At 37.8% G+C, this 27,274-nt stretch overlaps 2 protein-coding genes across 2 annotated transcripts in view; one reads left to right on the top strand and one right to left on the bottom strand.

Moving 5' to 3' along the window:
- arfgef3 (ARFGEF family member 3) overlaps nt 1-27,274 on the bottom strand; it is a 973,876-nt gene that overhangs the window by 82,694 nt on the left and 863,908 nt on the right. The gene's annotated exons all lie outside the window — the stretch shown is intronic.
- On the top strand, nt 8-26,620 carry si:ch73-193i2.2. The gene is made up of 19 exons (XM_087278850.1): nt 8-339; nt 4,310-4,439; nt 7,608-7,747; nt 7,834-7,920; nt 9,785-9,935; nt 10,252-10,413; nt 10,794-10,903; nt 11,839-11,967; nt 13,580-13,671; nt 13,756-13,867; nt 16,019-16,189; nt 16,572-16,642; nt 16,736-16,903; nt 19,090-19,208; nt 21,055-21,259; nt 23,053-23,260; nt 23,337-23,419; nt 25,307-25,455; nt 26,184-26,620. The coding sequence occupies exons 1-19, from the start codon at nt 274-276 to the stop codon at nt 26,228-26,230; spliced, it is 2,400 nt and encodes a 799-aa protein (XP_087134976.1). The 5' UTR covers nt 8-273; the 3' UTR covers nt 26,231-26,620.

The following is a 27,274-nucleotide window of genomic DNA, read 5'->3' as shown; positions in this document are numbered from 1 at the left end:
AACTGTTAGCTCATCTCGGTTTATTGCCGTGAGGGTGTAGCTGAATGTCTAACACACATGTGCTTTACGACTCAGAACGGCTGACTGAGAAACAAATAACTGAAAGACAAACACAAGGAGTGTTTCGCTCGATATTCAGCACTTGCTGATGTGAAGCTGCTGTTTTTTTTGTTGTTGTTGTGCTGCTTTCATTTGAGCTCAGTGTATGAATTGAGCTGCGGGTTCATTTTATTTAGCATCTCAAGGAGATATTCAGCTGAATAAAGCAGAAGCATGAAGAGATTTGAAGCTGATGAGCCTGAAAACCTTGAGCTCCAACTGACTGATGGAGCTAGACAGGTGAGGGAACCGCTAACTAATAACTGCACTGTACAATGATTAGTTTAAAAAGTGAGTAAACTCCTTGCCTTCTGGTTATTAAGTAAATGAAATGTGCATATTTATAAAAATGGTAACACTTTACAATAACAGTACATGAATAATGATGTATTAATATGTAAACTAAACATTATTATGAATTAATGATGAGTTAAGGTATGCACTAATTATGAATTAACTTTAACTACAACATGATTCACATGAGTTCATGTGTGAATAATGGCTACCGTAATTACTTGTTAGTTCATGATTGTTTGTTAATTAATGTATTAATTACCACATTAGCTTATGCTTAATTTAACCTTGATGAACTCAGGATATGTTAATGTATAATTATGTTGTGACTTTACTTGGAGGGGCACATCATCATTAACCGATTCTTAACTACTCATGAAGTCCTTATGCACGTCCAACTAGTGAGTTTACACTGAATAACAATAGAAAAGTGTTCTGTCAACATCAACATGAAGCGGAGTTCATAAGTAGTTAAGGATAAGTTAGTGATGTGCCCCTCCAAGTAAAGTCATGACATAACTATACATTAACAGCTCATGAGTTCATGTTGGTTACATTTAGCCTAAACTTAAATGTTAATTAATACATTAATTAACAACATGTACTAACAAGTAATTAAGGTAGTCGTTATTTAAACATGAACTCATGTGACTCATGTTGTACTTAAAGTTAATTCATGATTAGTGCATACCTTAACTCATCATTAATTCATAATAAAGTAATGTTTAGTTTACATATGAATACATCATTATTCATGTACTGTTATTGTAAAGTGTTACCATAAAAATTAAGTAAAGTTAGGGAAGAGTGGGGTAAAGTAAGACTTTTTTACATTTGCTCCTATCTAAGCAAGCTAAAATTTTATCCATTCATTCATTTTCTTGTCGGCTTAGTCCCTTTATTAATCTGGGGTCGCCACAGCGGAATGAACCGCCACTAAAATTTTATATCAGTGAAATTTACACACTTCTCAATAATTCAGAATGGAATCAGACTGTATTTAGGATAAGGGAAAGTGAAAATATGATTTTTTTTTTGTGTGTGTGTGTGTGTGTTTTTAAAAAGGCATCTTGTGTCTCACTTTACTGAGACAGACCAGAGAGGTCAAAGGGGTAAAGTGAACAAGGTTTAACTGATCCACTTATTTCTTCCACTTTGAGGCTTCCAAATAACCAGAGATGTAAAGAGTACCTGAAGACCATACTTGAGTAAAAGTACAGATACCTTACTGTAAAAATTACTCCATTCCAAGTTACAAGTCACCAATTCCAATAAGACTTGAGTAAAAGTATTAAAGTATCCAATTTTAAAAGATTTTAAGATATTTTTATTTTAAAAGATTTTAAGTATTTTACTCATACTGAATGTAATCTCAAAGAACACCAAGCAAAGTTTTATTTCCTTATATAGAAATTACATTAAACCACCTCAATGTTTCAAAATGGCAGAACAAAATGGATTTAAAAAATTTAACAAAAAGGTCTCAAACTCAAAAATTCAAAAAAGGCACAAACAATTTTAAAAAAAATAAAAATAAAATTGTAAAACGTAGTTAAAAAAAATCAGAGCTGACTTTCATGTGATTCACCTCTCAGTCTCAAAGGGGGGCAATATTTTTATCTTGAGTGGTTTTTCAATTGATTAGGAGGTTTTCTCTGTATTAAAATTAAACAAAGAGGAGCAGTGTTATTTTTCAACTTAGTAAACTACATATTAATTCAATAAAAAAATACATCACGAATAGTCATGTCATATTGCAGTGGTTTTTGCCATATCAGTAACTATTAAATTAACTAAATTCACATTAAATTAACATAAAATAGACCCTTACTTTAATGTGTTTTCTCAAATTTGACAATGAATTCTTAAAAGCATTTATTTTCGTGGAAAACAAACACTGCATCCTGTAAGAGCCATTCTGCACCTCAGCAAATGAAAACATTTCTTTCAGGTAAGGCCATGAATGGTTATAGTGCTGACACTGCTTGAAGTGCCGACTTCGGCTTCATCATTTGCTGCAGCCATGTTGCTAATTAAACACCTGGTACCTACCTACCTTCAGCACCCTGCAGATGGCGATATCGCCTCGTTCGCCCAACAAATTAGCCTTGAAAGATAAAGACGCAGCTTGTCGCGCACAATCACAATGTAACAAGTAACAATAAGCGTCGGTTCAAATGTAGTGGAGTAAAGAGTACATACATTCAATCAAAAATGTAGCCAAAAAAATACTTAAGTACAGTAACGAAGTCCATTACTTAAGTACTTTACACCATTGCAAACAACACATGTTGTAAGAGTTACATTACTGACAGCTAGCTTAACAACCACACATTTCAGAACTAATGTCAGACTAGTCACTTAAATATTAGGGATTGGTCAATTAAGCAAATTTTTTGAAAGTAATCCTGAACAAAATCAAATACAACATTCTAATACGAAATATTTTACTGAAGTTTAATTTTAAACTAATTTTGAGAGGAACATGTGCTTATGATTAACCCAGCTGGCCTCCGTTAGCTAATCATGATTCTCCAATCTAAGGATCCCGAGTCACCTATGTCCTCCCTACTGAAAAATCCAGCTTAAACCAGCCTAAGCTGGTTGACTGGTTTTAGCTGGTCGACCAGGCTGGAGATGACCAGCTAAAACCAGCTTGACCAGCCTAGCTAAGCTGGAAGTCCAGCCAAAACCAGCTATATCCAGCTTAAACCAGGCTGGTCAAGCTGGTTTTAGCTGGATTTAGCTGGTCATTTTCCAGCCTGACTAGCTAAGACCAGGCTGGAAATGGCTGGAAACCAGCCTGGAAGTGGCCAAAACCCCTCTAAAACCAGCCTGGTAAACCAGCTAAAACCAGCCAACCAGCCTAGGCTGGTTTAAGCTGGATTTTTCAGCAGGGCTCATTTCCTTTCTACAACTTCATCTGGAAGAAACCCCCCTCCTCCCCTTCTTCCAACCTTTATCCAGAATGGGCAGCACGGCATCCCAGTGACTAGCACTGTTGCCTCACCAATGGTGTTGTGTCCTGGATGGGCCATTTGGTATTTCTGTGTGGAGTTTGCATGTTCTCTCCGTGTCCGCGTGGGTTTCCCCCAGGTTCTCCAGTTTCCTCCCACCATCCAAATATGCTCTATATTATAGATGAAATAAGCCTAAATCTTTTTTCTAATGTCTTACTCTCAGGAAGTTCACCTTTGCCTTAGCAGCAGGGGAGTTTGAGATCGACCTGGGCTCAATCTTTCCTTGCTCTGCAAAAGGGGGGAGCCCTGGGCTCGAGGATCCCTTGAGCTCAGGGCTCTCTCCAGGGATAGCATGCCAAACAAGCTATGTATAAATCATGAGCGAAGTGTGAACTCTTGAATTTAACATTTAAACGACGGATAGAAGCAGTTAGATAAGAACACAATCTGAGGGTCAGAACCATAATAGGGTCACTTTAAACCCTATGTGTGTGCGTGTGCGTGTGTGTGTGCGTGTGTGTGTGTGTGTGTGTGTGCGTGTGTGTGTGCGTGCGTGTGTGTGTGTGTGTGTGTGCGTGTGTGTGTGCGTGTGTGTGTGCTTGTGTGTGTGCGTGCGTGTGTGTGTGTGTGCATATGTGTGCATGTGTGTGCGTGTTTTTGTGACATATTAGGACACAAATCTGTATAATGACATGGGTATGACACAGGTATAACAAAAAGGAGGTGAAATATGAGGACATTGGTGACGTCCTCGTTTCTCAAAATGCTTATAAATCCTACAGAATGAGTTTAATCAGAGAGTAAAGCTGCACACAGTCTCCTGTGATGGTTGGGTTTAGGGGTGGGGTAGGGTGAGGGCAATACAATATACGGTTTGGACTGTATAAAATGAATGGAAACCTATGTAATGTCCCCACTTTTCACAAAAACAAATGTGTGTGTGTGTGTGTGCGCAGTCGGTGGTTGTTTCTCCAGTGTCTGTGGCTTCAGTAAAGGATGTGGGCCGCTCAGTTGCTCTTCTGGCCTCCTATGCAAGAGGCCGCTGGAAACATGCTGCCCGCAAGACTGTGAGGAAGAAACCCACAGGTATTTACAGCATATGCATGGTATCTGCTCTTTAAAATGCCATGCCTGTGAACAAAGGATTTGTGATCATTTACAATGATGAAAAAATATATATTTAGGTGATCTTTACAAAATAAAACGCAAAATGATTAGAACTTTGCATTATTTTTCAAATGTTTCCAACACAGGCTCATTCTGAAAACGTACCATGAAAATGCATAAACAGGTGTAGTAAGCTCAAAATCATAATTAATCCTTAAAAAATAGGTCGTTTTCAATGTCTTGACTGTAAAACTCTAATATGTACAACCTTTTAGTTCAAGGTAATTATTTTTTTTTCTAGTAGAAAACATTAATAACACCGAATTATTCTACATAGTAGGAATAAATAGCTACTTATTCTTCTATTAAACATTTTTTTCATAGTATATTATTACAGACGCAGACACACACACATACACACACACATATATATATATGAGCAATATCACACTCGTAGCAGTGCTATTTGGCTGTATATCGGCACTTAGCAGTGCCCCCCACAGCAGTGCTTAGTGCCCCCACCAGTGCCGATATACATCCATATCGCACTGCTATGAGTGTGATATTGCGTTTATACAACAGTTTGATGGCATAATTGTGTATATAAAAACAAAATCAAACAAGGAGAGTTTCCATAACCCTTTTGTATGTGGAACTACTTTCTTCCTCATTGGATTCGAATCATAAGCTGACAGTTAAACAGTTGAGGGTCCATCTTTTAAACTTTAGATCTGTAGTGTCTGCTTTTTGCTGGTTGTATGTGGGTGGAGTAATACACAAAGGGTAAAGAGGCTGTAGGAGTTCTGATATTGCAGAATATCGCACGGCTATCAGCCAATCAGAATTGAGAACCAGACAGAACTGTTGTGTATGTATATATATATATATATATATATATATATATATATATATATATATATATATATATATATGTATATGTATGTATATATATATATATATATATATATATATATATATATATATATATATATATATATATATATATATATATATATATATGTATATATATATATGTATATATATATTTATATATATATATATATGTATATATATATATATATATATATATATATATATATATATATATATATATATATATATATATATATATGTATATGTATATGTATATGTATGTATATATATATATATATATATATATATATATATATATATATATATATATATACATACATAAATACACGTCCATTTTTTATTTGATATATATATATATATATATATATATATATATACATAAATACACGTCCATTTCACGCTAACATTTGTTGAGCGATGTTAAGCACGTTCTTAAACACCGCTGATTTGCCATTGTGTTCACATGCTCAACAGAAATGACTGTGATTGGCTGTGAAGGTCATCAGTTCACCAAACTCACCGCTGTTTACTGAGTGTAAACACAGATATATGGACACTGGAGCATTTTAAAACAGCAAAGATCAGTGTATTCATCAGCGGATCGCTCTTATGTCAACTAACAGACAGACCAGCTGATGTTCACGACTTTAAAACGCTCCGGTGTTTATGTATCTGTGTTTACACTCAGTCAACAGTGGTGAGTTTGATAGACTGAACAATTAGAGTATAATGTACCAAACCGGCAAGTTAAGTAAACTTAAATATGCAAGTTTTAGGAGACTCCATTACTTAATCAAATTGAGGCAACGAGTTTTAATTTATTTCGTTCAGCCAGTTTATTAGGGTTTTCAGTGCAGCCTCTGGCGCCTAGACTGCAGCTCTGCACAAGAATTGGTCATGCCCAACTGAGCCTGGTTTCTCTCTAGGTTTTTTCCTTCACTTTCGTTAATTGGTGAAGTTTGCTCCTGACTGCCGTCACCACTGGCTTGCTTGGTTTGGGACGTGTGGAGCTGCGCATCGATGGATTTGCTCTTCAGTGTTTGGACTTTCAGCAGTGAAAATTGAACCACACTACTTTACTACTGAAGTAGTAAAGGTGTCGTTGTAGCAGTAGTAGTAGTTGTTGGTGTAGTAGTAGTAGTTATTGTAGTAGTATCGATCGTAATTGTGATTATTGAAGTATTAGTTCCTGTAGTAGTTGATGAAGTTGGTATAGTGGTAGCAGAAGTAAAAAAAAGGTGTCATTGTAGCAGTAGTAGTAGTCGTTGTAGTAGTATCTATTGTAATTGTGATTTATTGAAGTATTAGTTCCTGTAGTTGTTGATGTCGTTGGTATAGTGGTAGCAGAAGTAGTAAAAAGTGTTGTTGTAGCAGTAATAATCGTTGTTGGTGTAGTAGTACCAGTAGTAGATGTCGTTGATGTAGATGTTGTTGTAGCAGTGATTGCTGTAGTAGTAGTAGTAGTAGTAGACGTTGTTGTATTAGTTGTAGCAGACGCTGTAGTAGTATCAGTAGTGGTAGTCATTGTTGTAGTAGTGTCAGTATTAGTAGACATTATAGTTGTGGTTGTGACTGTAGTAGCAGCAATAGTAGTTGTAATATAAGTAACTTTCTGTAGTAGTAGTTGGCGTAGTACTTGTGATTTATTATCATTGTCATTTAATATTACTGTTGTCCTTTCTTTCTGTTTACTGTCATTATTACTATCATACATTACTCAGCATTGTTGTTACTCCCTAACTCTGACTGGTTTCTTTTTTATCTGTTTTACTTGTATCTGCGATACTTGCTTCATTGATTGGCTGATATTGTTCCTAACGTATGTAATTTGATCTTTCCACCAAGTTACCTTTACATGGACACGCACACACATAGACACACACAGACACAGACACACACCTAACAGTACCTGACTATATTGTTTTTGTTTTGTTTTTTATTGTTGTTTTGTTATGGTTTTTGTTGGTGTTTTTTTTTTTGTATTTGTATGATCCCAATTTATGTACCTTTTTGCATATTCTAATAAAAAAATAATAAAAATTGAACCACACTGAGCTGAACTAAATTGTACTTCAACTCTGCAAACTGGACTGACACAGTTTACATTTACTTGAACTTCTATGTTAGGCTTCCCTGACACAATCTACATTAAAAGTGCTAGAGAAATAAAGCTCAATTAAACCTGTAAATAAAATTGCATAAACTTTTAATGGACGAACATATTTTACAATGTTTACTGTGGTGTCTTTTCAGAGGAATATATCGGCAAGTATAAGGGTCTGGCGACAGATGAAGATGCTGTAGATGGACAGAGGAATGGGAAAATGGAGATGAATAAAAGGCTTCTGGATCACTTTCGGGTTCTGGCAGCCAGTAATAAAGACAGCGATGAGGTAAGAGATGAAATGATGATGATGTGGATCCACTGTGCTGAACTTTGTCAGTGTCACACGTCCGATATTGATCTTTCTGCTTTCAGGTGGACCTGCAGCTTCTGAATGAAGCGCTCACACATGGAGCCGACCCAAACACTGCAGATAAATATGGACAAACGGCCCTGCATGAGGTTAATGTTTGACTTCTTTTGTAACACACACATGCTATAAATCGTCGTTCTAGGATGAAGGTGTTCAGCTGATGCGTTTATTCAAATTTTGAGAGTATACACTAAAAAAAATACGTTGAACCAACTTAAAACATTGAGTGTAAATTGTTACAGCTACTTTTTTTGGTAACACTTCTTATGTAAAACATTGATTCATTTATAATCCTTCGGCTTAGTCCTATATTTATCAAGGGTCTCCACAGCGGTATGAACCCCCAACTATTCCAGCATATATTTTATGCAACGGATGCCCTTCCAGATGTAACCCAGTACTAGGAAACACCCATGCACTATGCGCTTGTGTTTGAATTGTCGGGGAAACCGGACCACCCGGAGGAAACCCACACAGAATTGATCCCAGCCAGGACTCGAACCAGTGACCTTCTTGCTGTGAGGCGACAGTTAAATTAACTAAACTATAATAAATAAATAGAGTTGAAGTCAAAACTATTAGCCCACCTGTGAATTATTCATTCATTTGTTTTCCTTCTGCTTAGACCCTTTATTCATCAGGGGTCGTCACAGTGGAATGAACCGCCAACTATTTCAGCATATGTTTTACACAGCGGATGCTGTAACCCAGTACTGGGAAACACCTATACACTCTCACATTCACACACACATGCACTCATACACTATGGGCAATTTAGTTGACCCAGTTCCCCTAAAGCGCATGTGTTTAGACAGGGACAGACGAGTCTTCGCTGAGGCCAGCTTCCAGCCTCCACTGCTGAGACTGCAGCTCTGCACAAGACTTTTGGCCAGCGGAGAAATTAAAACGGTCGTGCCGAACTGAGTCTGGTTCTCTCAAGGTATTTTTTCTTCACTCTCCTATTGGTGAAGTTTTTTTTCCCTCTCTGCTGTCGCCTCTGGCTTGCATGGTTCAGGTTCTGAAAAGCTACTCATCGATGAATTTGCTCATCAGTGTTTGGACTCTCAGTAATAATTTCAAACCACACTGAACCGAGCTAAACTGAACTGAACTTAAACACTAAAAACTGAACTACCCTGATCCAGTTACTATGACCATTTATGTGAAGCTGCTTTGACACAATCTAAATTGTAAAAGCGCTGTACAAATAATGCTGAATTGAATTGAATTGAACTGGGTGAACATGCAAACTCCACACAGATATGCCAACTGGCCCAGTCTGGACTCAAACCAGCAACCTTCTTGCTGTAAGGCGACAGTGCTAACCACTGAGCCACAATGTAACCCCTCCTGTGATTTCATTTATTTATTTTCTTGTCGGTTTAGTCCCTTTATTAATCTTGGGTCGCCACAGCAGAATGAACCGCCAACTTATCCAGCTCGTTTTTACACAGCGGATGCACTTCCAGCCGCAACCCATCTCTGGGAAACATCCACACACACTCATACACTACGGATAATTTAGCCTACCCAATTCACCTGTACTGCATGTCTTTGGACTGTGGGGGAAACTGGAGCACCCGGAGGAAACCCACGCGAACACAGGGAGAACATGCAAACTCCACACAGTAACACCAACTGAGCCGAGGCTCGAACCAGCGACCCAGTGAGCTTCTTGCTGTGAGGTGACAGCACTACCCACTGCGCCTTCCTGTGAATTATTAGTTGCCAAATGATGTTTAACAGATTCAGGAATTTTTCACAGTATTTCCTATAATATTTTTTGTTCTGAAGACAGTCTTAGTTGTTTTATTTCGGCTAGAATATTTTTTAATTTTTTACATTTTTTTAATTTTTAATTTTCAGTTTTTAATTTTTTTAAACATTTTAAGGTCAAAATTATTAGCCCTCTTAAGCGCTATTTTTTTCTTGATTGTTTGTGTGCATTGGTAGATTTCTCGGACGTGGAACGTGGATGTGATGCGCTTTTTCCTGGAGCGAGGAGCAGATTTTCAGAGGGCCGACGCTTTCGGAGTGACTCCTCTACACGTGGCCGCGGCTCTGGATTATGAGGAGATGCTGCAGTTCCTCTTAGAAAGAGGAGGTGTGTGTTTATGACCATTCAAAACTGGCTTCGTTTCAGTTCAGGGCTGTGATTTTTTGTATTGAACTGAACACGACCGACATGTTAGGATGTTATTATTGCGGTAACTTTCTGGCAGCTCTGTTGCCGGCAAGTTACTGCAACTGCCTCTTTATGGTAACTTACCTGTACCTGTAGCTGCGGCCCTCCAGGAATTGAGTTTGAGACTTTGCGCTACATCATTTACGTCAATTTTAAATGTTTTGACCTCATGACATTCCCATGAGCACCTCCGCTGTTTCTGTATTTTTATTATGTTCTTTCATTGTTCTGACAGCTGACATTGAAGCTCGCACACACAAAGACAAGCAGACTCCACTGCACTTCGCTGCTAAGAACGACGCTGTGGCCTCGGTGAGGATGTTACTGCAGAACGGGGCCGACATCACTGTTCGTGATTATAAAGACAGAACGCCTCTACAGCTGGCTGCCAACTTCGGTGAGGCTTTTATAAATCGCTGAAGAAGATTCTGCGCATGTCCTCCAGTGCTACTGTAAACACCTCTGATGATGCTTTAGGGCAGGGGTGTCAAACTCAATTCCTGGAGGGCCGAAGCCCTGCACAGTTTAGTTCCAACCCTGCTCCATCACACTTACCTGTAGGTTTCAAACAAGCCTGAAGGACTCAATTAGTTTAATCAGGTGTGTTTAACTAGGGTTGGAACTAAACTGTGCAGAGCTGCGGCCCTTTTGGAACTGAGCTTGACACCTGTGCTTTAGAGGAATCCTTTGAAGGGAATGATGGGAGTTCTCTCTCTGTGTGTGTGTGTGTGTGTGTGTGTGTGTGTGTGTGGGTGTGTGTGTGTGTGTTGTGCACAGATCGAAGCGAGACGGCACGTTTGCTGCTGGAGTTTGGAGCAGACGCTGGAGTGCAGGACTCTGATGGACAGCTCTGCATCACTGCCATGATCACCAAAATGACTCCTGTGGTGAGATTCGTACTCACTTATTCTTATGATTATTCAGAATTTAGCACTTAGCTGATGCTGATGTGACTTTACAGTGCACATTCAGAACCCTTTCCACCAAATTAAGGACACAACTCTCATATAAAACGTGAGGATTAAAATATTCATCGTGCCCAACAATTTTACATCCTGTCTTTAAGAGATGCATCAATTTAGATTTACACTGAACAGATCGGTTGCCAAACCACACTGTGATACCATATCTAACAATGCTTTCAAGAACTGCTTTATAAAACAACATCATTACCAACAACCTCCGTAAAAAATACAATCTCTGGTGTAAACGAGAACAAAGCCACTCTGTGTGTTTTTCGTGTGAAAGAACTGTCAATGTAAATACCCGAGTACTTATAGGTTTCTGACTGAGTGATAGGATGGTCATGTACAACCACTTGACGATGGTCATCGATACACTTTGGGTCAAATACCATCTCTTCTGTATCCTTAGTATTTATTTTAAGCTTATTTATATCACACCACTCAACGAACCGGCTAATTTATGACTGGTAGATAACACTAATATCATCATTCTTATAAAGTAAACTTAGTATGGCTGAAATCATTTAAAATAAAATCGGTAACACTTTAAAATAAGACTCATTAGCTAATGCATTAACTAACATGAACTAATCATGAACAACACTTGTACAGCATTTATTAATCATAGTTGAACATTTACTAATGCATTATTAACATTCAAGTCCATGCTGGTTAACATTAGTTAATGCACCATGAGTTAACGAACTAACAATGAACAACTGTATTTTCATTAATGTTAACTAACATGAACAAATACAGTAGTAAATGTATTGTTTGTTCATGGTAGTTAATGCATTAATTAACATTAACTAATGAACCTTATTGTAAAGTGTGACCATAAAATCTTGTGTCATCAGGCTGATCTGGCAATGAATCAGTTCCATGTGAAGGACAGAATGGCTCGTCAACAGTTCTACTACCTTCATCTCATGGAGCCACAAACCGCTGACAAGACCAGCCCCAAAGGGTCTGATCCATCATCGCCGGTACACATCTACAATATAAACTGCTTTTATTTTATAATAACTCTATACAAGTGTTGTTGTGTTACACTGAAAAAAAAGATACTTTGAACCAACTTTCTGAAAAAATACTTGTAAAAATAAGTAAGAAAAGAAAAAAAAATTTTTATTTAAGTATATATAGCTCAGATTCGAACTTTAAAATTTAGTTTAATCCAACTGAAACGTAATTATTGGGGGTCAAGAAAACAGTACATTCACACAAAGTAAAAATATTGTTTACTATAAAGACCATTCATTATTTTTGTCGTTTATTGACGTTGATTTTTATTCTTAAAGGTAAAAATTCAAGTTATGGTCTTAGAATAAAATAAAACTCTTGGAAAAAACATGTTCACCCTTACATTAAAGTATCATTTTGCCTAAAGAATTACTGTAATGGTCAGCACAATAGCTTAGTGGTTAGCGTGCTGACATACTGTGTGGTGCAGAAGCACTTCAGGGCATCCCGAGTTTGAATCCTGGCTTGAGGACATTTCCTGAGCCCCCACCCCCCCTCACTCTCTCCCACTTTGCTTCCTGTCTGATTACTGTTCCATCTAAAAAAGGCCAAAAATAAATCTTTAAAAAAATACTGTAATGTGTTCAATGATTCAATGATTACAAAGATGGTAATCAAACTCACATTAGAAAATGATATTAATAAATATAAACTATATAATATTGATAAATATAGATTTCAAATAATATTGAAATTAAAAAAATGATAAATAATGGCGACGCAGTGGCGCAGTAGGTAGTGCTGTCGCCTCACAGCAAGAAGGTCGCTGGTTCTAACCTTGGCTCGGCTCAGTTGGCGTTTCTGTGTGGAGTTTGCATGTTCTCCCTGCGTTCGCGTGGGTTTCCTCCGGGTGCTCCGCTTTCCTTAACAGTCCAAAGACATGCGGTACAGGAGAATTGGGTAGGCTAAATTGTCCGTAGTGTATGAGTGTGTGTGTGTGAATGAGTGTGTGAATGTTTCCCAGAGATGGGCTGGATAAGTTGGCGGTTCATTCCGCCGTGGCGACACCGGATTAATAAAGGGACTAAGCCGAAAAGAAAATAAATGAATGAATGAAAATGATAAATACTGAGTAGCCTATAATCCCTACCTGAGGGTATCTTTATCAGACTTACTTCGTAGGCTTCTGTTGTTTCAGCCGTGACATGGCAGAAATAGAAACTTGTTTCTGCAAAAGACATGTTACCGTTGCAGGAAAAAAAAATAATTCAGATTACGTTTCTTGAAAAAGATTTGGAAAGCTTACCTTGTTTAAATGAGATTTACTTTGGCCATTTTGCATTCAAATTAAGTAATGGCAGATTGCAAATCACTACCTAGCAAGTAGTCAAATGACAGGAGAACCGCTAGTTTAAAGTAAAAATACTATGAGAAAAACAAATGCTTTTCATATTTCCTACGAGGCTTTTTTATTTTATTTATTTATTTTTTTGCTTAAGGGATATTGAAAAACAGATTAAAATCATAAACTGTAATTTTTCCCTTAATCAAATATAAAAATCTACTTTAAGTGAAAGACACAGTAGTTTCACTTATAGTTTCAGTGTAGATTGTGATTGCTGTCTCTGTCTACAGCTGGAGTTTATCGTCAATCTGGGCAAACTGGATCTCATCATGCACCCTGTAGTGCTCAAACTCATCACTGTCAAGTGGAACCTGTATGGCAGGTAAACCGAGATTAAAATCCAATGCTGCTAATGCCTGGAGAAACATCAACAGGGATTAATATCAGATATACTGTGTTTCTACAGAATGGGCGCATGGATACTCCTGCTTCTAAACTTTCTGTTTATCGTCTCTTGGACAACAGTAGCCATATCTGTGTCTGTACGTCCAGATGGAGATCGCTACGATCTTCCTGGAGTAAGGCTATAATTAACTATAACAATATATCAGTGTTTTGATACATGAGCTGGGTGGATTACTTATGAATTGTAAGCAGTGATGATTTACAAATTACAAGAGTACAATCTATGGTAATGAAACACGGCTACTTTAAGATTACATTTAGAATACTTGTATGCTCACGCTTCAAAACTATCAAAACTATTAGCCCTGAAATTATAAAAAACAGGTGAACAATTTGGGGTTCATGCCTTGCTAAATAACACCTCAGTCATGGGAATCAAGTCTTTATGGTACTAGAATCAAAACTACAACCTTGTGGGTTTGTAGGTTGCTTTGGATAAATAAATATACTTAAATAAATAGGAAAAAAAGAGCTTAAGATTCCTTCAAATTTCTCAGATCTCAATCAGTCTGTGGCACGGATGCCAAATCCTGCTCCTGGAGGGTCAGTATCTTGCAGATTTAAATTTCTGTAGGACTATGGCCCTCCAGAAACATGTCCATGTCATGTGCTTAACCATCATATTCAGCTTTTGGAGGCAGTACTTGGAGGATCTGCTGCTAATGTCTTGGTGCCAGCTACCACAGAACACAGATCTTGTGGAGTCCATGCTTTGTGCGGTTTATTTATAAATTCGAGGAGATCACATGCTTATGATCAACACGGCTGGCACCTCATTAGCTCCGTAATCTGCCCTATTAGATGATTACGGATGCATTAAAAATAACCAGAGCTTTTCATTCGTTATCTTCATCTTGAAGTTTCCCCCCCTTCTTCCCCTACTTCCCACCCTTTTTCTGATAGGGCGACACGGCGGCCCAGTGGCTACCACTGTTGCCTCACAGCAAGAATGCCGCTGGTCCAACCTCCTATCGGGCCGGTTGGCATTTCTGTGCATGTTCTCCCCGTGTTTGTGTGGGTTTTCCCCGGGTTCCTCGGTTTCCTCCCATCGTCCAAAAACATAAAAACATACACCATAGCCAATTGACTAAACCAAATTATCCAAACCAGGCTCATTCTGAAAACATAGCCCCGCGGACGTTTCTGGAGACCGCTATTTACTCGGCCGGAGGTACGTATAGCCGCATTTCGTTTTTTTTCGAGCGAACGCTATGGGGTGGTGTGACGTTGCTTCTCCTCTTTGCGCTCGCCGGCTGACGGGTCACCTCCGTGTGGAGGGCTTTCCCAATGAACTAGTTTGTCCGCTTAGATCGCAGTGTTACTTTGGCGAAGCGAAAGCCCAGAGGAAGAGGAGCCGGCTGCGGCGACGACGACCGGGTTTGAATCAGGGGAAGAGCGGTTCCAGAAATCAGGTAGGATGAAAAACAAATATTCAAAAAATAAAAGCGAACGGGTTCGTGACAGGGCGAGAATGCTGCGAAATCCGAAAACTCGGTCAAAATCGGACGAGGGCTTTTGTTTTTGTTTTTTTCTGGACGGCTTTTGTAAATTGTCGCTTGGGTTTAGGGAAGGGCCAGCCGCCCAGTCGATCGTTCAGTCTTTCAGTCAGTCGGACAGACGGTCGCTCGACAGTGGCCATGGCGGCGAACAGCGTGCGCTCCCGAGAGGTGTTCGAGACGCGGAAAAGCGCGCACAGCTGCCTTTAGCGGATTCGCAAAAACAAAAACTGCACAAATACGTACCTCCAGGGATGTATTTCGCGGTCTCCAGAAACGTCCATGGGGCTACGTTTCCAGAATGAGCCTTGGTTGAAATAATCACGTAAGACAACCTTAGTTTACACTTCTCAAACGGCGACAAGCAAAGGAGTTCTCGAGACATACCTGAGCTCGAACTCCTCTCTCGCCCTTTTAACAGGAGGGAGCCCCGGGCTCGAGGATATTATAAGCTCAGGGCTCTCTCCCAGGACAGCATGCCAATTACGCTTTATTGATCATCAGCTAAGTGTGAACTCTTGAAAACCCTTATGTGCTATTGGGGATGTTTTTATCCACTCTGCTGTGATTTTAGGCTTAATCTGACCACAACATTCTCTGTGTTTCTGCAAATGGAAAGATTTATGGTGACATTATTTTGACATATTTCAGAGCTGTCATCATATTAACATATTAGAGCTGTTTTTAACTCACATGGCAGACCTACTGTAGACAAAAGTTACGAGGTGGTCGTAATGTTTTGGCTAATTTTTGCATTTCTTTTGGCAGGACTGGTGGCGTGTGCTGCTGGTTGTTTTGGCACTTGTGTTGACAGTGACTGAGGTGTACAGGGAGGTGATGGAGATTGTGCGATCTCGAAGAAAACTAAAGCATTGGCAGCGCTGGACTGTGCAGAAAATCAACGAGGACCTGAGCTGCTCTCACCCCATGTGGCCTGAGGTAACCCACTCAACCCATTCACACTAGATCATATATTTAAGAAAGAGTAATGGAGGGTACTAGGATTATACAATCTGAATCCTGAAACCTTATGAATAAATCCTATATTTAAACATTTGTATTTAAAAATTCTAAAAACTTTATTTTGGATTATTTTAAATTATAAAATCAAAGTAAAGTGCTTTAATAAATGTATGTAACGTTAGGCTAGGAGCAGGGTTGGAACTAAACTGTGCAGGGCTGCGGTTCTCCAGGAACTGAGTTTGACAGCCCTGGTCTACAATAAACAATTTCCATCCAATTTTCACACATTTCACATAAAAAATAAGAATAAAACACAACATTGGTGAACATTACTAATGTGTTCTGGTTTATTACACAGGAACGCAATTACTTAGAAGGCCAAATTAAGTATATCCGAAATATGAAAGGAACCTACGCTCAAGACCTCTGGTATTGTACACAAATGAAGCTAATACAGAATGTCAGAGAGTGTGTGCAAATGAAAATGTGACATGTCTAAGCATGTTGGTGTGTCCCACACAGGAATATCTTTGATTGGCTAGTGTATTTGCTGTTGCTGGCGGTTCTGGGCATCCACTTGGCTGACATATTCCTGGTGTCTGATTTGCTTCGCCTAAACAGTCTTCGACTCTTCGCGGTGTCCATTATTTTCCTGTGGTTAAGGCTGATGAAGCATGTTCGAGCTTTTAGGTAATGCACCTGTTTCCAACATAGGCTTATTCTGGAAATGTAGTCCTGTATACATTTCTGGAGATCGAAAATTATGTAGCCAGGAGTACGCATGGCTGTATTTTATCTTTAAATTGAACGATACGGGGCGGTATGACACTGTTTCTTTTAGCGCTTACCAGCTGACTGTTTACCTCAGTGTGGACGGCTTTTCTGCTGTTAGCAGTTTGTTCGGTGGCTCGACGTGTACGTCAGCTTACTTAAGACGCAGAGTTGAGTGCGACAATAGAGTTCGAGTCCAGTGAAGAACTGTTCCAGAAAGCAGGTAAAACAAAAACAGAAGCAAAAAAAAATAAATAAATAAACATGTAAATAACAGGGTGAGGATGTGATAAAGTCTGAAAATGTGGTAAAAATCAGGCGAGGACTTTTCTTTTTTTGTAACTAAATTTGCAGTTGGGTTTAGGGAAGGGGGAAGATGCGTCAATTGGTGCTTTTTTTTAAATGCTATTGGCTGAGTTTAGGGAAGTGGGTGGGTGGGTGGGTCGGTTGATTGGTCAGTCAGTGAGCCAAAAGCGGCCTCTAGTGGATTTACATGAGAACCGCAGGCGCCAATGGCACTTGCGAGAGAAATTTGAGATCTGAAAAAGCCTACACAGTGGCCTCTGGTACATTTGTGAAAGAACCGTAGTTCCTGGGATGTATTTTGCTGTCCAGAAATCTATACAGGGGTACGTAATCCTGACGTGAGCCTGGGTTGCCTTTTTGTGTACCAAGGTGGCCGGAGGTTTTAGAGATCAATCCTCTTCCTAGTTAGTCATGCCAACAATTAATATTTATGTTGTTCCAACACAAAATAATTAAGTGGATTAAATTTAACACAAATCAATTGTCAAAAACAGGAAATCATGACTTATGTTATTTCGGCTTATTATAAACAAGTAATTGCTAGTTTTTCCTCAAGAGTAGCTTTATAAAGCCACAGTTTCAGAGCAACACTGCTGGCATCATGTGTTTGACATTTCACGTGTGATTTTAACATGTGGTTGCGCTTGTGAAGCTCATGTGGTTTACTATAAGAGATTAAACGTTTGATCTTAGTGGATTTCATCTGAGTGACTGGTTAAATGAACTGTTTTTTAAGGAGTCCATCAAGCATGGCACTTGAGGAAAAGGTCAGAAACCTTGATTGCAGAGCACAATAGTTAAGTAAGAAGTAAAAACTTCATTGATTTTTCACTACGTAGCTGATTATTTCTTTTTTTTTGCAATAACCGATAAACCTTTAAGGACCTGCTGTTAATCATCTGGTCAGTGGGCAAATAACAATGCTTCTGCCTCTCAGGTTTCCACCACAGGTGGCTTCTTCTTTCTAAATGGATGGCAATAGGAACATATGGCCAGTGTTAGAGTAGAAACACAAGGACGTTAAGCAGGTTATTTATGGGCTCTAGTTTATTTTTACAGTTGTTGGAATGCCATCATGGGATCTGCAATTGGCTGCATTTTATATATTGTTTCTTTAGGTATTAAATATAATTATAATAATTAAAGGGACAGCTCAAACCCAAAAGATGAAAATTCTGTCATCATTTACTCACCCTTGATTTGTTTCAAACCAGTTAGATTTTTTGATTTGTTTTTTGGTTTTGCTGAACACAATGGAAGATAAACTGAAGGATGTCGGAAACCTGTAACCACTGACATCCATTGTTGTGTTTCTTACCATTGAAGTCAATGGTTACTTGTTTCCAACATTCTTCGAAATATCTTATCTTGTGTCAAGGATGAGTCAATAGTCAATTGAAGAATGTTCATTATTGGGTGAACTATCCCTTTAAGTAATAGACATGGACCAAACCAACCAGCTCCAGTAGGAATCTCATACCAAAAAAAAAGGCAATACAGTAACACTGTTAAAATAAATGATATGACAAAAAGTCAAGACAACAAATGTTTCATGTTACTTTAAATGTATTAAGTTAATCAGGTTTCATATATATATATATATATATATTTATATATATATATATATATATATTTTTAAGTTATACCAAGTTTTACTTGATTTAGGTCAGTTTGATTGATATAAGTTCAGATTAAAACTTTAAAGAAGCAAAAAATGTTTACAGTGTATAAATATACACACTTTGTTTGGTTTACAACATGACACATGATTGTAGTAAATGTCTGGTGTGCTTCTGCAGGGCGATGGGTCCCTTCATTGTGATGCTGGGGAAGATTGCAGGAGATGTGCTGCGTTTCCTCTTTCTCTATATAGAGATCTACGTTCCATTTGCCTGCGCTTTCTGGATCATTTTTGGAGGTACCATCACAGACACTTTGCATAAACATTAAATAAGCATGTAAATAACAGTGAGAAAGTGGTGAAAACTGAAAATGTGGTAAAAAATGTGGCTTTTCTTTTTCTAGATTGCTTTTTAAAACTGTTGGTTGGGTTTAGGGAAGGAGGAGGGTGGGTCAGTCATTTGGTCAGTCAGTCAGTCAATCAGTTAGTCGAAAGCAGCCTCTAGTTAATTTATATGAGAACAGCAGGCGTGAATGGCACTCGCGAGATAAATTTGGGATTTGAAAAAGCGTACACAGCGTATACAAATACAAATATGTATTTGAATGCTCTCTAGAAATGTATAGGGGGTGCACTTTCAGAATGAACCTGGGATTCTTGGTAAAATGTCAAGTTGGCATGACAAGCAATGTCCTCTTTGCATTTAAAATCACATAACTGAGCAGATGACACTTAGTAATAGTTCTCATAAACATGAATAAAATCTCATTCACATTGATAATGTGTCATTTCATGATTATAAAGGTTTAATGACAGTCTTATGAACGCCCTACATTGAACACAGCCTGTATCCACTGACTTTCATAGTAGGAAAAACAAATACTACACTGTTAACTATTTGCTGTAGAATCTACAGTAACCTACTGGCAGCAGTTCACCAGTAACTTACTGTAAATAAATTGCACCCGCAATCTTGTATTTACATTTACAACACTGTTTATCTTGCTGCGTATGTATTTACAATTTTGTATACAGTTGAAGTGAGAACTATTAGCCCCCCTGAGTTATTATTAGACCGCTTGTTTATTTTTTCCCGAATTTCGGTTTAACCGAGAGCAGATTTTTTCAACACATTTCTAAACATAATACTTTAATAACTCATCTCTAATAACTGATTTATTTTAACTTTGCCATGATGACAGTAAATAATATTTGACTAGATAATTTTCTAGACACTTCTATACAGCTTAAAGTGACATTTAAAAGCTTAACTAGGTTAATTAGGTTAACTAGGCAGGTTAGGGTAATTAGGCAAGTTATTGTATAATGATGGTTTGTTCTGTAGACTATCGAAAAAAACTATAGCTTAAAGGGGGTTAACAATTTTGTCCGTAAAATGGTGTTTAAAAAATTAAAAACTGCTTTTGTTCCAGCCGAAATAAAACAAATCAGACTTTCTCCAGAAGAAAAAATATTATCAGACATACTGTGAAAACTTCCTTGCTCTGTTCAACTTCATTTGGAAAATATATAAATATATATATATATAATTATTCTTTTTGCTGATTTTTATTTATTTATTACATTTTCTATTATAATTTTTATATATAAATATATATTTTATATTATTCTATTTTTTTCTCTCTCTTTACACACACACACACGTGTATATATATACACATACTACCATTTAAAAGTGAGGGTTCTTTAAGATTTTTAAAATGTTTTAAAATAAGCTTCACCTGCTATGCTGCATTTATTAAATTAAAAAATGGGAAAATATTTTAAAAAATAAGAAAACAATTCGAAGGGGGGCTAATAATTCTGACTTCAGCTGTATGTCGTTACTGTAAAATATACAGTCATTTTCACAATGTAACTTTAAATTACAGTAACACTGCAGAAATGTCAAATGCAGTTGATATTACAGCAAAATACTGTGTTGTTTACAAAAATCGTTAAGTGTATAAAAGTCAATGGTTACAGTTTTTCAGCATTTTTCAAACTATCTTCTGTCATGTTCAACAGACAAAAACATTCATAAAGGTTTAAATCAAGTAAATCATAACAGAATTTTTTTAATTATTTTTTGGTGAGCTATCCCTAAGACATGACGCATGAGACCTGTCTCATTTAATCTCAGGACTGGAAGATGTCCCGAGCATGGAGACAGTTCCCCGGCTGCTCTATAGCCTGTACCGCATCACCCTGGTGGACGATTATGAGTTTGATGAAATGCTGGAGGTGGACACGGTGATGGCCTACCTGCTCTGTGGAACCTTTCTGGCCCTGTCCGCTATCCTCTGTGTTAACCTACTGATCGCATTGCTCTCTGACACCTTCCAGAGGTAATGTTTACAAGATTATAGGGATGTAACAATTTTGTAAATACCGTCATACCGCAATAGTAATTTTTTTCAATATTACCGTAGGCGCATGACTTAATAAAACTATATTTCTGAGAAAAGTTTGCTTAGCCGAATGAAGCGTACAGGAGGTAGCGGGAACTACAATTCCCATCAGCCCAGGCCTGGCCATCATCCTTTGCGGTCTGTTGTCACTACAGATCCAGTACTGCGGAAATGGAGTGTGCTGCTAGTAGCGGGGATCAAAAAGAGGAAATGATCGAACCTAAAGCAGGTTTTAAATCAAATGTGTGGAAGCATTTTGGTTTCTCTCTAAAAAGATACGAAAAAGGAGAAAAGGTGACAGACAAAGAAAAAAACAGTATGCAGGCACTGCCAGACTGTGGTGAAATATAAGTCGGGGAATACGACTAAAAACAGTCATGGAGACTGCAGAACACAGCACACTTGTTAGATTGATGCAGACATTGACTTGTACCGTAAAGAGACCTCTATCTCACTCATGGCTTGTCCTCTCAAGTGGTGGAAAGACAAAGCACAACGTTACCCACTGCTGTCAACCTTAGCTAAATCATATCTCTCTGTCCCAGAAACCTCAGTCCCAAATGAGAGGGTTTATTTCTGTTGCAGGGGACATGCCCAGAGATCCCAGCTTTTACCAGATTATAGTTATATGATCATTTTCCTTAAAAACCCATCTCTATCTGAGTGAGTGAGTGATTAAATGTTGAATGTGATGAGTTTTCAACAATACTAAATTGAAACTTTATTTTTTTATATGGTTTAATAGTTTTTTGTTATTAAAATTGAAAAATTTGAGTTCCTGTTTCGAAACTTACAGATAGACGGCTAATTTGTATGTCATTGATATGTTCACTGCTAAGGTAAATAAACACTTTTGCCACTTTTTTCGAGTCTTTTCATTAGTTTTGTTTTTCCTGTAAATTATTCAATAAATACCGTACCGTGCCATTCATACCGAGGTATTACCGTACTGTGAAATACTGATACCGTTGCATCCCTACAAGATTATTCATCATTTTAGTCAATACATTAAAGATTTAGTTCAACCAAAACTAAAAGTTCTGGCAAAATTTCAAACCTTTTTGAGTTTTCTCCTTCTGTTTAACACAAATTCAGTTTTCACGGTAAAACCCTATTGGAAATGTTATATTTATTGATTTATGATGTGTTCAATCACACCGTCTTAAAGGCACTGATCTATATTTGATCTTTAAGGGTGCTTTCACACCTGTGAATCGATTCAGTTGTTCCGAAACAGAGATTACAATTGTTACATTGTTGCTCTTTGCTCTTGGAGCGGTTCGCTTTCACACTGCAAAGTTTCTAATTGGACCAAAAGAGCTAAAACAAGTCACGTGTGAGTAAACTCTCCTCACATTGGTCAGAGTGTCAGGGTTTATTCTGCAGCGTCCCGCTCAGCTGTCAGATTACCGGGAGATCATCACTTGTTTGCGGTTATCCGGAGACTCGCGAAACTTCCCGCCCTACTCATAATTCTCTCAACATATAGCCGTATGCCTATTACATAAACATAAAACACTGTGATATAACTGCGCTCGGATCGGATCGCTTTCTCACTGCAATCGAACCGCTCCAGGGTTCGTTTCAATCGAGCCGAGACCACCTCATTCAAGCGATCTCGGAGCGATTAAGGGCAACAGGGCCTGAGTACATGTGAACTGTCATTGTCTGGAAATGATCTGCAATTCTGATTGTTCGGTCAAATATTCCCATAACGGTTTGATTTGCAGGGTCTATGACAATGCACTCGCCAATGCGGTTATGCAGCAAGCAGCCATCATCCTCCAAATAGAGGAATCCATGCCTTGCCTGAGGCGCTGTTATGATAAAGAACACATCCACCGCAACTGCGCCCCGCTTGGAGAGTTCTACGATGACGATGTCACCATTAACCCAGAAAAACACGCCGAGATGAAGAAGATCACAGAACAGATCAAGGTGCCTGCATTAACTAATACTCTAATCTAGTTTTAATCAACAACTGTTAACTGAATCTGTGCATTGTCTAATGCAGGATACTTTAGATAGACATCTGGACATCCAAAGAGAGATGATCTCACCTCAGTTTGCATTTGCTGGCCCCAGAGATGTCACAAGGTTGGTTTATAATAATCTTTGTTTTGTTTTTTTTGGCTTTAATTTTCATGATCTATAACATAGTAGAGCGCCAACGTGCGCTTGTCCCCCCTCGGCCTGCACTCACACTGCATTTGACCTTCCGAGCAGGTGCACGTTTACATCATCAATGATGCAACTGTTCAGTTTAACAGGAAGAGAAGCGCTCTCGCTCAGCACAGTGGACATTACTTTAGTTGTATTGTTTTGTATTATTTTTAGTCATTTGGGATGCTACGGAACCCCGGAAGGGACGTAGTGGAGGAGAAAAAAATTGGCTGGGTGAAAAAAAAATAATGGGTGAAAGAAAAAAATGGGTGGGAGGAAAATATATATTTCTAAGTTTTTGCGTTCTCTCGCAAAGTTTTGCGTTATCTCGCAAAGATGTTTTGCGTTCCCTCGCAAAACTGTTTCTCCACAAACACTTCCTGTTCACTCCACTCACGTAAACCCTCCCGTTTTTGCCGAAATTCTCCCGTATTTTACCATTCTACCCCACTTTCTTTACATTACTGTGCGTCGATCGTCGCCTTTCATATGCTACCTCTGAACCAGTGAATGCATGTATAAGCGCTGACTGACAGACGCGCTCCATACAATAAACTAATCCCAGATCAGCGTCTGTACACGCCATTTACAGAGGAGTGGGTGTATGTTTAAACTGACAAATACACTAATAATGTGAAACATCTCCGTCCTGCATGTTTTATTTTAAACAGCTTATTTTCTCTTAAAATAACAGTTTCTAAAGTAATGGACTGCTTTCATTATAGATCTGTGCATTCTTACAGAGACACCTCTGTTATCAATCTAAACAAAACATGAGATTTATTGCTGCTCACTTGTTTGATGACATAAGTGTCCCTTTAAATGGCGCATACAGACGCTAATCTCATCTGGGATCAGTTTATTGTACGAAGCTCGTCTGTCAGTCAGCGCTTATACATGCATTCACTGGTTCAGAGGTTGCAAAGTGAAAGGCGACGATCAGCGCACAGTAATGTAAAGAAAGTGGGGTAGAATGGTAAAATATGCGAGAATTTCAGCAAAAACGGGAGGGTTTACGTGAGTGAAGTGAACAGGAAGTGTTTGTGGAGAAACAGTTTTGCGAGGGAACGCAAAACATCTTTGCGAGATAACACAAAACTTTGCGAGGGAACGCAAAACTTTGCGAGAGAACGCAAAAACTTAGAAATATATATTTTCCTCCCACCCATTTTTTTCTTTCACAAATTTTTTTTTTTTTTTCACCCAGCCAATTTTTTTCTCCTCCACTACGTCCCTTCCGGGGTTCCGTAGGGATGCAGTGACGCACAGTCAGATATTTTGCCGAACAGATCCACTACTTTTGATGCTCATAAATTATCATAAAGTCCTCGTGCTGCAGATATTAGGAGGTTTGCTGAAGATGCAGCTGACGTGCATCAAGGGGTTTGTTTCTTTAATAATCCACAACAGTTTGTGTTCATTGAAAAGTAAGAATGATTAATAAATCCATATCAAACAGTCCCTTAAAAGTGACGTTGCGTCTTCAGTTTTGCACTCAGGCGAGTTTTACACTCACACTACAAGTGTACCGTGCCAAAGCCAAACCGAACCGCGCTCTGGCAACCGCACCTCTTCCAGCTGGGCCAGAACCGGCCAACTGAACAGTGCTTGGGCCCAATTCAGAGCACTCACACTTGTCAAACGAACCAGGAAACACATCAGAGCCAAGAAGTAAATGTAAATAAATTGAAAGAATAGAAAAACTGAAAAGAAAAATAAACTATGAATCACAAAATACATAACCTGTTAATTAAGGGCTACTGTTTATGTTGAAAGCCATGCCTAATGCTTGTTTGTTTGTTTGTGTTTTTTATTTAACAGAAAGAGAAATGCCAGTCATCCAGAGAAAGAAGCACATCTTAAAACTCTTTCCAGACTTGAGAAAGACCAGCAGAAGTACAGTCAAGACCTGAGCGAGCTGAAGGCTGAAGTCAAGGAGCTCCACAGTTTACTGCTCAAGCTAACGTCAGGTAAGAGGCTTCACGACTTCATGACGGGGTTAGTTCACCCCAAAAATGAAACTCTGTTATTAATTACTCACCCTCAAGTCTTTTCAAACCCCGAGACCTTCATTCATCTTCAGAACAAAAACATTGTAAAAACAGTCCATGTGACTTCAGTGGTTAAGCTGTAATCATATGAAGCTCCAAGAACACTTTTGTACACCACAAAACTGTAAATAGGTTCGCCTTTGTTCGCCCATTCTCTTTCTTGTCATTTTTTGGCTCACAAAATTGTTCTTGGAGCTTCGTATGATTACAGTTGAACCACTGAAGTCACATGGGTTTCTATTTTGAACTTTGAACCTCTTAGGACCGTTACTGTTAATGGAGGATGAGGGAGCTCTCAGATTTCATCTAAAATGTCTTCATTTATTTTCTGATAATTTTTCTTGTTTTAGGGAAAAACTTATTTCATTTTATTCACATTCATTCACATTATTCCTGAAAGATTTTTATTCTTTTCTTTTTTACAAAAAAAGCTTCTTGATTTAAGATTTTTTTTGTATATATTTGGACTAGAAACAAGCCAAAAAAAAAAAAAAAACTAAAGTAATTTTTTTTTTTTTTCAGTGAACTCTCCTGCATAGCTGTTCATTTCAAGTTTCCTTTCTGTCTATTTTGGTTGAGCTAGACGTTAATGTAAATGATAGTCTTCTTAATCTCAGTCTGAATTTTTTCCTTTGTTGTTTCTGCAGTTACTGATGATCATGATGATGACAAGAAACTCTCAGTGAGAGCATAACCTAAAGGGGACGTCCAAACTTCTGAAAATGATTAGTAAGCTATAGAAATCCAGCAAGAATGCATCGTTTGGAATAGACTTTTTGTGCTGCAAATCATACATGATTTTGTGATATACAAATATTGTAATATTATTAATAATTTATTTAACAGTGGTGGCCAAATGTATTAGAACATTAGTATTTTCCTGCTAAAATTGGTTTTAGGTTAGTTATTTCTTTATTTTGCTGTAGTATTTCCAAGTGTTATTTTTGCTATTGTAATCATTTGTATTGTATACAAGAAACTTGTCTGCAAGGATAACTGAAGAATTATGAGCAAGTGTATCTTGGAAAAAGGCAGTTTTAAATAATCAAAGTGTGATTACACTGAATTGATGAATAAATAAATAAATAAATAAATATATACAGTTGAAGTCAGATTTATTAGCCCCCCTGAATTTTTAGACCGCTTGTTTATTTTTTTCTCCCAATTTCTTTTAACGGAGAGCAAATTTTTCCAACACATTTCTAAACATAATAGTTTTAATAACTCATCTATAATAACTGATTTATTTTATCTTTGCCATGATGACTGTAAATAATATTTTAATAGATATTTTTCAAGATACTTCTACACAGCTTAAAGTGACATTTAAAGGCTTAACTGGGTTAATTAGGTTACCTTGACAGGTTAGGGTAATTAGGCAAGTTATTGTATAACGATGGTTTGTTCTGTAGATTATCGAGAAAAAATATAGCTTAAAGGGGCTAAGAATTTTGTCCCAAAAGTTGTGTTTAAAAAATTAAAAACTGCTTTTATTCTAGCTGAAATAAAACAAATAAGACTTTCTCCAGAAGAAAAAAATATTATCAGACATACTGTGAAAATTTCCTTGCTCTGTTAAACATCATCTGGAAAATATTTAAAACTGAAGAAAAAAATTTGAAGGGGGCTAATAATTCTGACTTCAACTGTATATATATATATATATATATATATATATATATATATATATATATATATATATATATATATATATATATATATATATATATATATATAT

The sequence above is a fragment of the Danio rerio genome, chromosome 13 (assembly GCF_052040795.2).
Source record: "Danio rerio strain M-AB ecotype USA chromosome 13, GRCz13ab, whole genome shotgun sequence".
In the NCBI taxonomy this organism is placed as follows: domain Eukaryota; kingdom Metazoa; phylum Chordata; class Actinopteri; order Cypriniformes; family Danionidae; genus Danio; species Danio rerio.
This window is presented reverse-complemented; position numbering and strand designations above follow the sequence as displayed.